General features: G+C 35.2%; 2 protein-coding genes across 2 annotated transcripts; both read right to left on the bottom strand.

The window, feature by feature from the left end:
• Window positions 1–5,392: 5,392 nt before the first annotated feature.
• Window positions 5,393–6,335, bottom strand: LOC116119598 (probable glutathione S-transferase). Its single transcript, XM_031405541.1, has 2 exons — window positions 5,947–6,335; window positions 5,393–5,811 (listed from the first exon to the last, which is right to left on the bottom strand). The coding sequence occupies exons 1-2, from the start codon at window positions 6,253–6,255 to the stop codon at window positions 5,473–5,475; spliced, it is 648 nt and encodes a 215-aa protein (XP_031261401.1). The 5' UTR covers window positions 6,256–6,335; the 3' UTR covers window positions 5,393–5,472.
• Window positions 6,336–8,097: 1,762 nt separating this feature from the next.
• Window positions 8,098–10,932, bottom strand: LOC116119566 (putative disease resistance protein RGA3). The gene has a single exon (XM_031405500.1). The coding sequence runs from the start codon at window positions 10,930–10,932 to the stop codon at window positions 8,389–8,391; it is 2,544 nt and encodes an 847-aa protein (XP_031261360.1). The 3' UTR covers window positions 8,098–8,388.
• Window positions 10,933–14,845: the final 3,913 nt, after the last annotated feature.

Below are 14,845 nucleotides of genomic sequence, written 5' to 3' on the forward strand. Positions count from 1 at the left end.
TTGCATTCTTAGAACATGTACAAGGTTTGATCATGGTCTTAATAGAGAAGTTTACAAACGATTATGTGTCAGTGTGTGATATTTTCTCCAGTCATTTATTTGCAGATTTACATTCTAGTAATTATGCTTGTTTTGTCGTTTGTAATTTTCCTATACCTTTGGATTTTCTTGCGAAATTGCTAATATCGTCAATCAAGCAAGAAAGTAATCAGTCTTACTTTCAACTGCTATCAGGGAAAGAGGATTGAGAATGGGGTGTATCTCGGCCCACTTGGATGCTTAACATTTGAAGGCAGATTTTCTTGGAAGAAGAGAATACTGGCCTTCATTTTTGAATGTATTCGCATCAAAATTGGGAATTTGAAACCTCTAGAGATCAGTCTGGGCCAAAAAAATGACAGAGAGCCAGGCAACAAGGATCCTTTCTTTATTTGGTTTTACATTGATGAGGAAATAGCTGTTGCTAGAGGCAGAAGTGGGGGGACTGCATTTTGGTGTCGGTGTCACCGTGTCAATACCTCTTATTCTTTTTGAATTTATAATCAGAATTCAACAGTGTAATTCTAGCACGGATGGTATATATTCATATATTTACATGTATAGCTGGATATGCTTGTACGTATCAAGTTAACTTGACAGTTGAAACTGTTCTCTCTCTCTCAAAAGTTATCTCCCTTACTGGGAAAGTAAATGCTGCTGAGTATTAATGATGAAATTAATTCAGAGATGAAAAAATGATGTTGAATTCATTTTGAATTAAGAAACAGAGTTACAGCAGTGTATGTTTTATATAGAGCAATCCTATAACAAACTTAACAAACATTAACTAACTCAATTGATTAACTAACTTCATAACAGACTAACAACTACTTGGAACTAACTTCTTAACAACTAACTAACTTCTTCTTTATTCTTCAACATCCCCCCGCAAGCTGGAGAATGGATGCTAAGCATTTCCAGCTTGGATAAATTGGTATGAAATTGAGCAGGGGGCAGAGCTTTTGTGAACAAGTCAGCTAACTGATCTGAAGAAGAGCATGGCATGAGATGAATCAAACCGTCTTGAGCTTTCTGCCTTACAATATGACAGTTAATTTCAATGTGTTTGGTACGTTCATGAAAGGTGGGATTGGCAGCAATCTGAAGAGCTGACCTGTCATCACAAAAAAGGAGAGCTGAACCTGAGTGAGTGATGTGAAGATCTTGCAGCAAGTAATGAATCCATTGAATTTCACATGTTGTGGATGCAAGGGCACGGTATTCAGCCTCAGATGAAGAACGAGAGATAGTGGATTGCTTCTTGGCACGCCAACTGATCAAGGAAGAGCCAAGGAAAACACAGGAACCTGTGATAGATTTCCGTGTATCAGAACATCCAGTCCAATCGGACAACCCTTTATATATCGAAGAACATGATTAGCAGCTTGTTGGTGAACCGATGTAGGCTTGTCAAGGAACTGACTAAGTTGTTGAATGGCAAAGGACAAATAAGGCCGTGTAGAGGTCAAATATAATAATCTACCAACCAATCATCTATAAGAGGAATGATTAGATAAAGTGTTACCAATAGCTTGAGTGAGTTTACAAGTGTAGTCCATTGGAGTTTTGGCAGGTTTACAAGCCAAATAGCCAACATCAGAAAGAATGTCAAGAGCATATTTTCTTTGGCATAATGCAATACTAGACTGGGAACGAGCCACCTCTAAGCCAAGAAAATATTTTAAATCACCAAGATGCTTAATCCGAAAAGCATCATCTAAATAAGCTTTGACAACATTAATCTCTTCTAAATTGTTGCCTGCTAATATAACATCATCTACATATACTAGCAACACAGTTATAGAAGAGGCAAAATATTTAACAAAGAGAGAATAATCTGATGAAGATTGTGTGTAACCCAAAGAAATCAAGGCAGAAGTAAGCTTGGAGAACCATTGTCTGCTTGCCTATTTAAGTCCATAAAGGGACTTTTGGAGCTTGCAAACTTTGCTAGGATTTGAAGAATTAAAACCAGGAGGTAATACCATATATACTTCTTCAAGTAAATCACCATGGAGAAAAGCGTTGTTGACATCAAGTTGCTTAAGATGCCAATGAGAAGCAGCAGCCAAAGCAAGAAGCAATCTAACAGTTGTAATTTTGGCCACCGGTGAGAATGTATCAAAATAGTCTATACCCTTAGTTTGGGTATAGCCTTTGGCTACTAACCGAGCCTTGTAACGCTCTACTGAACCATCTGCTTTATGCTTAACACGGAACACCCATTTGCAACCAATTGGGGACTTGCCAGGAGAGAGATTTGTGAGTGTCCAAGTTTGATTCTGCTCAAGGGTAGTAATTTCTGCTTGCATGGCTTGTCTCCAACAGTCATGTTTAATGGCTTGTGCATAAGTCTTAGGTTCAAATGTAGTTGAAACAGCTAGTGTAAAATGAAACTGATTTGGTGAAAGTTTGGAATAAGAGAGAACAAAAGATAAGTGATAAGTAGTACCTGACTGAGGGAATGAAGTTTCAGGTGCAGTGACCATATTGCAATGATAATCTTTTAAGTATGAAGGAGGCTTTCTCAATCTTTGAGAGGTACGGTCAGGTGGTATAACAGGAGAAGTGACAGATGAATCAGCAGGGAAAATGTTATCAGGTGGTAATGACGGTGATGTAGATAAGGAGGTGTCATTAGGAGGACAAGGATCTGAGTAAAAAAAGGTTGAATTTTGAGGTAAGGGTACTGAATGATCTACAGGTTTGGAAAAAGGGAAAATGTATTCGTAAAAGAAGACATTACGAGAGAGCAAAATGTCTCTAGAATGTAGGTCTAATAGAACAAATCCTTTAGTACCAGAACGGAATCCTAAGAAAAGACACTTCCTAGCTCTAAAATCAAATTTGGTTCTGTGAGCCTGTAAAGTGGAAGCAAAACACAAGCAGCCAAATATTTTTAATGAATCATAATGAGGAGATTTATGATATAAAAGTTCAAAAGGTGATCTATTTTGCAAGATAGGAGAAGGAAGTCTATTGATGAGGTGAATAGCATGAAGTACTGCATAGGTCCAATATTCTTTGGGCAAATTAGACTAAAATAGTAAGGATTTAGCAACATTCAGGATGTGTTGGTGTTTGCGTTCCACCACACCATTTTGTTGAGGTGTCTCAACACAAATTGTTTGATGATAGGCTCCTTTTGGGCCATAGAAATGAGGCATTATAAATTCAACACCATTATCAGTGCGAATGGTTTTAATTTTAGCTGAAAATTGAGTTTCTATGAGAGCAAAAAATGACTGAACAAGCTGCCTAACTTCAGATTTTTGTTTGATCAAGTAAATCCATATAAATTCAGAATAGTCATCCACAATAGTTAAGAAAAATCGATGACCATGAACAGAACATATTGAGTAGGGACCCCAAATATCAACATGAATCATATCAAAGTATTTAGAAGTTTTGGAATGACTTATAGGAAAGGGTAACCTTGGTTGTTTTTCCAAATGACAAATGGTACAAGCTTTATTGTCATGATATTTAAGGCTAGGAATACAAGAAGCTAAGTATTTTATTCTAGAATCAGATATGTGGCCAAGTCTATAATGCCAAATATCAAACAATGCAGTACTTGATGTTGAAGAGACAGACGCAGATTGTAAAGGGCTGGCTGCAGAAACATGAGATTTTGTCATTGCATATAGGCCATCATGCACTTTAGCTGAACCAATCGTTTTCCACAAAGTCAGATCCTGGATTAAACAATAAGAACGTTGGAAGATCAGGCAACCATTTAGTGAGGAGGTTAATTTGGTAGCAGATATCAGATTAAAAGAAAATTCAGGAATATAAAGTACATTTGTAAGAACCAATTTTTCAGTGAGACTTACAACCCCAGAATATTGAGCAGTGATTTTGGAACCATTTGGTAATGTGACTAAGATTTGTTTGATTTGCTTATAACTATCAAAGGAAGACAAAGAATGGGCAATGTGATTTGTTGCACCTGTATCTACAATCCACAATGAAGATTTAGAACAGGTTAAAGCAAAATGGTTACCTGAAGCTGAAGAAAAATGAGATGTAAGGGTTGACTGAGGTTGAGAAACAACAACTTGGTTAGTCACATGAGATGATTGCTCAGAATTGGATGATTGGAGCAAAGCAAGCAATTGATGATATTGATCTTGAGTCAAAGAAACACCAGAACCTTCTTGATTATTGACAGAAGCATCGGACTGCATAGGAAGATCTGTGCCATTTTCCTCTACAGTTACATTATGAGTAGTGGGATTATGACTTTTGGACTTATAATCAGGTGGAAAACCATGCTTTTTATAGCAAGTTTCAACAGTATGTCTCGGTTTGCCATAGAATGTGCAAAACCGATTATCTCCATTATGCTGTGAATTTGATGAATTGAACCTCCGAGTGTTTTGTGATTTGTTAGCTTGAGAATTCTCTTTAACAACTTTATTAACAAACACTTAGCAACTCCAAAACTCATCTGTCTTTCTTGTTGCAAAACTAAAGAAAAGACTGTTGATTGGAGGAAGTGGATCCATGAGCATGATTTGAGTTCTGACAACAGCAAATTGATCACTAAGACCTTTGAGAAATCGAATGACATAATCACTATTCTGATACTTCTTGAACGTTGTTAATACCCCACAAGAACAAGGTGTTGCACAGGTACATGTAGAAAGTGGCCTTAAGTTTTTCAACTCATCCCAAAGAATTTTTAATTCGGTAAAGTAATTGGCAACACTTTGATCCCCTTGTTTAAAACCATAAATCTCTTCTTGTAAATCTGAGATTCTAAAAATATCTCCTTGAGACAAACGTTCTTGAAGATCATCCCATACATCATAAGTTTTATCTATCCGTAAAATGCTACTAGTAATGGATAATGAAAGAGAATGAGTGAGCCAAGAAAGTACCATAGTATTGCATCTTTCCCAGACAGAGAACAAAGAATCAGTGGGTGGAGGGGCTTTAATGGAGCCATCGGCAAACTTCAATTTATTTTTGGATAGTAATGCCATCTTCATAGCTCGTGCCCAGGTATGATAATTGGGGCCATCAAGGACGGGAGAAACAAGTACAAAGGCAGAATTTTCATTAGGATGAAGGTAATAGGGATTAGAAATATCTTGTGTTGAATTGGAGGTTAAGGTCGCCATTGATATAGTGCAGAAGGCAGTAAAAATTTTGGAAGAAAAGGATAAGTTTGTGTTTAGAGGAAGCAAAAATGCTCTGATACCATGATGAAATTAATTCAGAGATGAAAAAATGATGTTGAATTCATTTTGAATTAAGAAACAGAGTTACAGCAGTGTATGTTTATAGTGTAAATATTAAAAAAGACAACATTTCACTGCTATCGAAGTTATTTTTAAAGGAAATATTTATCTAAGCATTCAATAACAACTTTATTATAAGGTTTTTGCCTCTATGTAGTTCAGAAATTCAACAGGATTGTAATCTTTAAGCGTTTTCCTGGCTAGCTTGGAAGTAGTTGATCAAGTCATCTTTCTTTGGCATTTTTTCTTTGAGCAACGGGGTTTCTGCAAATTTCTGAGTCCATTCATACAGTGATGGAAACTTACGAGGATCAAGTAGCTTTATGCCTCCAAGTTCTTCTATAAACTGTAGCCAGTGAGGTATAGAACCCAAAACCAAGCCGAGGAAACTCATGTTTTCACCAAAAAGTTTCTTGTTTTGGATCTGCTCGTTGAGAACTCCTAGTTTTTGTTGTGCAGACTCTACAGCTTTCTCTTTTTCATGTCCTTGGGCACGGTAAGCAGCCAAAGCACTAAACACACACTGCACAACAAACCATACAAATAAATAGTCAGTATGACTCCTCTAACTACAGAGCTTTCTTCTATTTATAAATATTTTTTATACATAACACGTGTGAAGTTTTTTACGCGAATGAATATGTAACTCTTGAATTACCTCGTCATCAATATATTTTGCCCAGAAACGCACCATGGCCCGGTCGACAGGATCTGCAGGCAATAAAGGGTTGTGTTTCCATGTGTCTTCTATGTACTCAAGGATGACTAAAGATTCAGAGATTGGTTTTCCATTGTGCAGAAGCACCGGAACCTTCTTGTGAACAGGATTAGATTGGAGAAGCAGGTGACTCTTCCTTTTCAAGTTTTCTTCTATATACTCATAGGTTATACCCTTGAGCATTAAAGCCCATTCAATTCTAACACAGAATGGGCTCAGCGAAGCTCCAATAACTTTCACCTCTTCCATTTTTGAGATATGAAAATCTTTTATCAAACATTAGTTTCTATATACTAGAGGGGTTCGAAAAGTATGCATTTTATTGGAAAAGTATAGCAGTTTGTTTCTTGGAAAACACCCAAAACTTTGACTTTTAACACATATATGACCTTAGTCAGGATGTGGATGGTTGAGAAATGGTAGTTTGAAAAACGATGACATCTCATTTGGATACGTCCCAAGCAATAAAACAGGCGATGAACTAGAGTCTAAATGGTTAAAATCCAACTTATTGCTTTACTTTGGGTGCAAGGCGATGTTTGATGAATGGAGTGGAATTTGGATGAAATTGTAGAACCATTCATGAAGCAATGAGAAGTTAAATTGATGGGACGATAGAAAGATATATACGAAGAGAAATCAAGAATTTTGATGTTAAAAAAACCCAAGTAAGGTAATTGAAAATTTATGATAAATACCTGTCCTGTTCTTATTTTTAACGTTACAGTTTTACTCTTTTTACTTATACAATGTATATTAAGAAAGAAATGATCATTATCACTCAATTATATTTGAAGAATTGAATATTTTTATAATAAACCAGTGAACCTTTAAATATATTTCTTAAATAAATTCTCATAAATATAAGTTCATTTTGTATCACAATTTTTTGTAAATGAATATACAGTATACATAAATATATATTCCTTATTCATCATGAACTAAAGCCCTTTCATGAATAACTTAACTATTTGTAAATATTTATTAAGTTCATTAATGATAGATAAATTATATAAATGGCCCTAATCTAAAAACCGCTCTTGCAAACAATAGTCCTCACAAAGTTCAAAAGATGACATTGCCCTCATATATAAAAGCTATTTCAAACTCTCTCCAGTCATGATATTACGAATCGAGAAGGTAAAGAAACTCTTCTCAACTCTTTATGACGGTTTTCTTATTTTTGTTTCAGTTAAATCAGAGGGTTTAAAGATTAGCAATAATGAAACTGTTTGTTTGAAAGCCATCAATCCTAAGCAGAAAAAGCTTCAGTTGGTTCTTCATTTAGATTATAAAATTGATAAGCAAAGAGATACATTTCCTACAAAAATTGAAATAGTTGAGAAACTTTTCTTTGCATCAACCATTCATGAAGCAATGTCAACTTAACTCTGCATCAGCCAGAGAGGGATCCTCTGTTCTCTCTCCACCTAAAATTTGTCTCCTTCAACTAGCTTCTCAATATATGTAAGTTAATTGAAATAATACCATATATTCTAACCTCTGATCACATTATTCCGGAATCCTAGAGGGTATACAGTAATGTCCACCAGCAACATTCAATTCACATTTCAGTTAAGATAAAAAGTTGTGATATTGATTCGAATTAGTTATTGGTTAACAGCTTTGTCAAAGTTAAAAAGGTAATACTAATTATTCTCAGTTCAAAACCTCTCTAAATCATTGGATTACAATGAATACGTGATTTCTATTGAACTCTGGTTTTACATTCAAGCCGTACAGTATAAACAGGGTTCCCTTTACATACACAATGCAGTGCATTTTATTTTGCATATCGGATTATAGTTTACACAACTTAAAAGACTTTAGCTTCACTTTGAATACTGAACAACATAACTGCAACACTAAAGTTTGTTGTGAGAACTTATATAACATTAGAAAATTGGAAATTGAATTGACTGGACGAGCGCCTTGTAATTTTCACAGCCTGGTTAACTATATTCACAAGTAAAATAAAAATAGACTAATAAATCTATATTTATTTTATAATTAATTTTTTTGGTAAGTCTGGATCATAAGAAGGAGATTTATTAACAAGAAATAAAAAAAATAAAAGAAAAAACACTCGGAATAAGAAGATGTGATGAAACTTTGACGCGATAAATGTCATGGTACAAAGGAAATATAAATTCAAGCATGCATGCACTAGAAACAATAAAATACAACCAACAAATGAAATTAGAGAAGAAAGAAATTGGAGTAATGAGAACCTGGGAACGGAAAACTTGCGGGAATCATGATGTAGGTCTTGAAAAATAAACGAAGAAGCAACACAACACGCCACCAATGCATTAGCAAGAGAATCTGCTATCACATTTTCTTCGACAGAAAAAAAAAAAATGCATTATTATGTGATCACATTTATTCATCAAGATGAACCTCTGGGACATGAGCAATCTTCGACTGATCGCGTCTGCAGCTTTCACTCAGAGCAGGACAGCCTTGAATCTTCAGTTGTCTGAGGACAGTAAGGCGTTGCATCCCTTCTGGAAGACATGACAAGCTCGGGCAATCTAAAATCTCCAGTGTTTGAAGTGATGTGAGATTTTGCAGCCACTCCGGTAGTTCTACTAATTTGGGACAGTCTTCAATCATTATGCACTGTAAGGTGTTTGCCGATCCTTGAAGGATAAGCTGAGGCAAATCCACTAACGACGGCAAACTACTAATTATAAATTTTCGAACTCCCAAACGAAGGTTGTCTTTATCTTCTCCTTGAAATTCCATCTTCAAGTTGAGCTCTTCACAGTCAGCAATCATTACCTTATCTAATCTCTTGAGGTACTTGATACTATATGGCAACGAGGTCAGGGAACAATCAAGAAGAACCAATCTTCGGAGGCTTGTGAGACCTTGCATCCCTTCACACAATCCTACTAGATTCCTGCAGCCATATAAGGTCAAAAATTTAAGAGAACTCAAACATCCGATTCCATTTTCTCGTAGATACCGCTCTTTTGTGGTTATTTCCACGTGCCTAAGGGAGATCATCCTTCGTATATTCCTAGGCAAATTCTTAATCCCATAACAGCCAAAAAGTCTCAATGTCTCCAACTTCTGAAGCTGACAAATAGATTCAGGAAGTTTCTTCAATAAATTATTATATGATAAGTCAAGGTATCTCAAATGTATCAGTTTACCGACAGAATTTGGCAAGACTTCAAAACTCATGCTGTTTAAATATAGCAGTCGGAGGTGCTTGAATTTGGATATGCATGTATCAATAAATGATACACCAACATGCCTGTAACCTTGCAGAAAAATAACGGACCAAGCGGTCTTTGATATATTATCAAGAACTTCTGGAGATTTTTGATGGTTGAAATCATTGTCAATAATTGAAAAATGCCGAACGCTCCCATCAACTATTTGGCTTCTGGATTTCGTAATAGCACACTCACTTTTTGCCACTGATATTGCAAGATCATGCATAAGATCATGCATTTTAAACCCATAAAATAAATGATAATGTTCGGTAAAATCCTCTAAGAAGCACCTTGACCATAACTCCTTCATAGAACGCACAGCAACATCTTCTAACTCTTCAATATCATCATTAGAGGTTGCAAGGAGTCCATGTGCCATCCAATGTCCGGTCACGTAATCACTGTCATAGATATAGTCCTTTGGAAATAAGGAAAGATAAACAAAACATTGCTTCAAGTGAGACGGTAAATTATCATAGCTCAGTTTCAATACTGGTAAGATGCCTTCCTTTTCCTGTTTCAGCTGCCAGGTGTCACTTCTTTTTATTCTTAACCACTCATCTTCATCTGTGTTTGCAAAAAGTAAGCTCCCTAAAGTTCTCAGAGCTAAGGGAACTCCTTTACATTTTCCCACAATGTCCTTGGAGATGTTAATGAGGTTTGGAAAATCTTTTCCTTCTCCATCTTTAAATGCGCACCTTTGAAACAAAAATAAAGAATCCTCAGGCGAAAGACCCTGTAATTCTATGAAATTTGAGGAAACGGTGCCCATTATCCGGGCAACAGTTTTACTGCGTGTACTAACAATAATTTTACATCCATTGACACCGTTTAGCAGCAACTTTCTCAGATCCATCCATTTCGTTGGGTTTTCATCGCAAACATCATCTAAAACAAGCAAAAACTTTTGACCAACCAAAATTTCTTGCAAACGCTTGGGTATTTCATCGGCTTTTAACTTAGCACAATCATCATGTTTTGCAGAATAAATAATTTCTTTGATCAACCTAGTAACATCAAAGTCGTTGGAAACACATACCCACATCTTTAACTCAAAATGCCTATAGACCCTCTCATCATTGTAAACCATTTTAGAAAGAGTGGTTTTACCCAAACCCCCAATCCCAACTATAGGAATGACGGAGACATTAACATCGCCTGGTTCTGTCAAAAAGGTTATGATGTTTTCTTTATCCTTCTCTCTTCCAATGACGTCAGAAGCTTGGAAGAAGGAATTAGTCTCCCTCTCCTTGGGAATTACACGCCTCACGTCAACATGACTCTCAATAAGAAGAAAAGGAAAATTTCGCCGATCATCTGCGATCTCATCTAACCTTTCTCTAATCTCCTTGATCTTGTGACCAATTTTAACAGGGTTAGAGCTTGAAAAGCATTGGCATACCTTTAATGTTGAGCTCCCCTGTTGTGATCTCCTGGAAGCTTGAAAGTCGAATTCATCTAAAACGTCCTCAGCATCATAAAAAACATCCTTAAGCTTGGCAAGCCAGTCACGCAGCTGATGGTTTTGAGTCTTCTTTGTCTCGGCATCCAACAGCACAGCTTTGATGGCGCTCATGGTTTGCTGAAGTCTTCTTAAATCAGTATCCAGATTCCACAGCAACGACAATTCCCCACCAACAAGGGAACCTATCTTCTTCAAAATTTCAGTGGCAGTGCCAAATACAATGGATTCAGCCATATTTTCTTTGAAGAGAGCGAAAATCAGGTAGTTTAAGAGAAATGAAATAGCTAAGAATGGATATTTGAGCGTATTCAGCATCAATATACTGCTAAAACTAAAACCTTGAAAGTCAACATATAAAATTCTCGAGATTCCCGCAGTCGGAATGAGACAATCTAGTGTATTATTATTATTTTGTAGTGGTAAGTGATTTTCTTCTAATGGTATCTAATAAAATAAAGTAAATAGTCGGAAGAAACTGACGTGGGTACTTCTAATAATATAATAAATTAGAAATTTAAATAAATATATTATTTATTCTTTTACTTTTTTCAATATATTCTTTTCTCTCATTAAACAAAAACTCCTTTTTAAATCAAAACTTTTCATACAAAATTATAAACAGAAATCAATAATTGAGACAAACACTTTGAAACAAATAAAGTAGCAGTAGTTTAAAGTGGTTTTATCTATTCGTTTTAAAATAAATTTTATATTTTTTAATTTTTTATTGTTTGTGATTCTAGACAACACAGTTTTTTCCGCATTTTTAAATATTGGTTTTCAGACAAACATATAAAACACATTTTTTTGTTTTTATGTTTTTCAATCATTCTCAATATTTTCAAAAAACCAAAATACAAAAACCCGAAATTCAAAAAAGAACACACCCATAACTTAATATTATTCTTTGAACAATAATGCTAGATGTATAAACAAATTTTACAAAAATTTATGTACAAACTGATGTAGAGTGAATAAAAAAATTAAACTCATTATATTCACTTTTTTTTTTTTATTTGTTGTCATATTAGTTTGTACATAAATCTTTGTAAAATTTGTTTGTAAGTTTAGCATTACTCTTTTATTAAACTCAAGACTATCCACCTTTGTTTGAAATATTAAAGATCATAACCTCTATTATTAGTTGCCTAAAGTGGACATCCCCAACCGCTTAATATAACTTTGTAAAATATTAGATAATCATTTTTTCTCTAATTATTTATTTTAGAAGTTGAATTTGTTTCGCATCATGAAATCTAAGCTATTGGGTTATTATGGTATATATTTGGATGGGATATCCTCATTTTTTTAGTTAGCTTTTGATGACCCAAAAAAAAAAAAAAAAACCACATGTTATAACTATTTATATAATAGAATAATAACCTTTTTTTTTTCATATCAAACATTAATAGTAGAAGAAGAGAGAAAAGGGAGAGACATTGAATGATTGATTAATGGATTGTGGCAACATTATTTAATGAAAGTTTTTCTCGTAGGATGGAGAAGCGCACATATCCATTCACAAAGGTTGAGCTTCTTTGAACGCACGGCCTCCTCCTATTTTATCTACAATCTTCTGGCCGACCCTTTCCCTGTGTATTTACTCTTATTAATTTATTTCTTTTTATAAACTCTTTTTTTTTTTTAATAATAATAAGAGAGAAAATTAAAATGAGTATACACGATTTGTAAAAATAATTAAAAAAGGATATAGAATTATTAAAAGACAAAAATAAAATATTTAATAGTATAAAACTGTTTAATTTAATTTTATAAAAAGCATAAATGTAAATCTATTTTATTATATAATAGAAAAGTAAAAAAGGACATTAAAAAATATTAATTGCTATTAAGAAATAAACATGTTAATGCGTGATTTTGATACCAACGAACCGCACGTGTGAAATATTGAGTTGGCCCAAAAGACACACGTGAAAATGGAGGGAAAATGAAAGTAAATGCAGTGAGAAACGAGTTTTAAAGTGGTTCGGATGCTAAGGAAACAAATCCTACGTCCACTGATGTTTTATTAATGATAATGGTCAGGTCGCTTTAGACGACTGACTTTACACTGATGATACAAGGTATTAAAGGTTGTCTATTCTAGAGAGAGAGTTTTTCTTTGTCAAGAGTAAAAATGTGCGAATCCCCTTCATGAGAGAGAAGCTCCCATTTTATAGTGGAGTGCCTTGAGATAATCATCACTGAATCTGCAAGTTGGTGGGATGATTCGTGCAAATCCTTCTTTTAGAGCAATTCACGTGATCTGCTGCAGGGATTGGACACGTGAGATCATCACAACTCCTTGCTGGTCTGACGTGCACCCATTATCCTGACGAAAGCAAGCTGTGGATGCAACCATGATCACACGACGCAGCTGCATCAGAATGGCAGTAGGCTCTTCCCTAGGTCTGGCTCTTCACACTTAGCTGGGTGCTACGTCAGTCCTATGTTCTCAGGCATAACAAAACATGTAGTCCACAATAGCAGTGAAATATATACTTGACAAGCTTTTCTCTTGGGGGAAGGCTTTCTTTGATGAGTGGAATTTGGATGAAATTGTGGCAATGGCAACTTCTCACCGTCAACCAACTTCATTTTCCAACTTGTTCCATTACCTTCAGTCAGTGAGGGATCCAGATATCCTATTTCTTCTCCACCGAAATATTTCTTTCCTTCAATCTGCTTCTCAAGAAATGTAAATGATTCTATTGCAGACTCCACTGCTTTGTCCTTTCCTTCTCCTTCTTTCCAGCAAGCTCCAAATGCACCCATCAAACACTAGTTCCATACAAATTTAAATACAAGATTTGTAAGCACAAAGTTAAACACATGATTATATCAATGAATTAATGATCTCATTACTAATAATTCTTTAAAATTGTAAAAATCTGGTTTACAAAGATCATATTACTTCATTTCAACTGAGTAAATAGTTAGACTAACATAATTTAATCTTATATAACTTGGTTCAAAAACTATAATAAATCTAGAAAGAAAACAGTTCACCTTATATTTTTCACTTTAACTTTATCTTTTATCTTTTATCTTTAATTATTTACACTTAGTTGTCGTCACTGTTTTCCGTACATATAAATATCTTTGTGTGTTAGACAGCTGGCCCGGCATATAAATTTCCCAGGAGTAAAGAAAAAGATAAAAAGGCATTGGTGGTGGAGCTCGGTGTTTACATACAATTATTGTACTAGCTCTTTGCGAGAACCACAATTAAATACCATCTAGCTGTCATCACAAAATTAATTTTCTGGTGACTTTGACTTTGGTCCCACCCATTTGTTGACAGTGAATGTGAAAATAAGTGAAAGGTAAGGATTATCCGTAAGAGCATCTTCTCATCAATGATTCAGCGTGAAAGACAAGACTACCTCTTCAGTCTTCATCAATGGATTAGTAGCATGAAAGTTCTAAATAAAAGGAATCCAATTTTGACTGATGTGACATTGTAGAAAATAAATGGAAAAAAGGAGTTCATTCAGGATTATATTTGGTTGATACTGTTTTTGACACGTAAAATGTTGAATTGATCCAAAAGATATATGTGAACGGGGATATGTGAATGAACAATGGATGGAAAACAATGTTTTAAGTGATTCAGATGTTTAAGTAAGCGACTCCTACGTCTATTGATATTATATTAATATGAAGGTTCAGGTCACGTTCAGCAAGCTGACTTAGAAGTGATTACAATAGAGAGAGAGTAAATTGTTATAGAGAGAGATAAGCTAATACATAGTAGAATGAGTCAATCCCACAAACGAGAGAGGAGTCATCTATTTATAGTGGGATGAATTGGAGTAATGATTACCGAATCTGTAAAAAGGGGTCAGATACCATACAAATCCTTCTTTGCGTCCCGTTGCTCACCTACTCGAGTGATTTACATGATTTGTGTAGAGATTAGACACATGGTGCTCCTCCAGCCTCTGGTCATTCTGACGCGCACCCATTGCACTGGCAGGAGCATGCTGCTCACGCCAGCACGCGACGTGGCTACGTTTGACTAGCTGCAGGTCCTACCCAAACTCTGACCAATTTATGCTGAGAGGGCACTGCATCAGCCCTACCTATTTAGGCATAACGGAAGTCCCCTAGTTTTTAAGGTTTGAGAATCGAACCTTGGAAACTA

The sequence above is a fragment of the Pistacia vera genome, unplaced genomic scaffold (assembly GCF_008641045.1).
Source record: "Pistacia vera cultivar Batoury unplaced genomic scaffold, PisVer_v2 Contig896, whole genome shotgun sequence".
Classification (NCBI taxonomy): domain Eukaryota; kingdom Viridiplantae; phylum Streptophyta; class Magnoliopsida; order Sapindales; family Anacardiaceae; genus Pistacia; species Pistacia vera.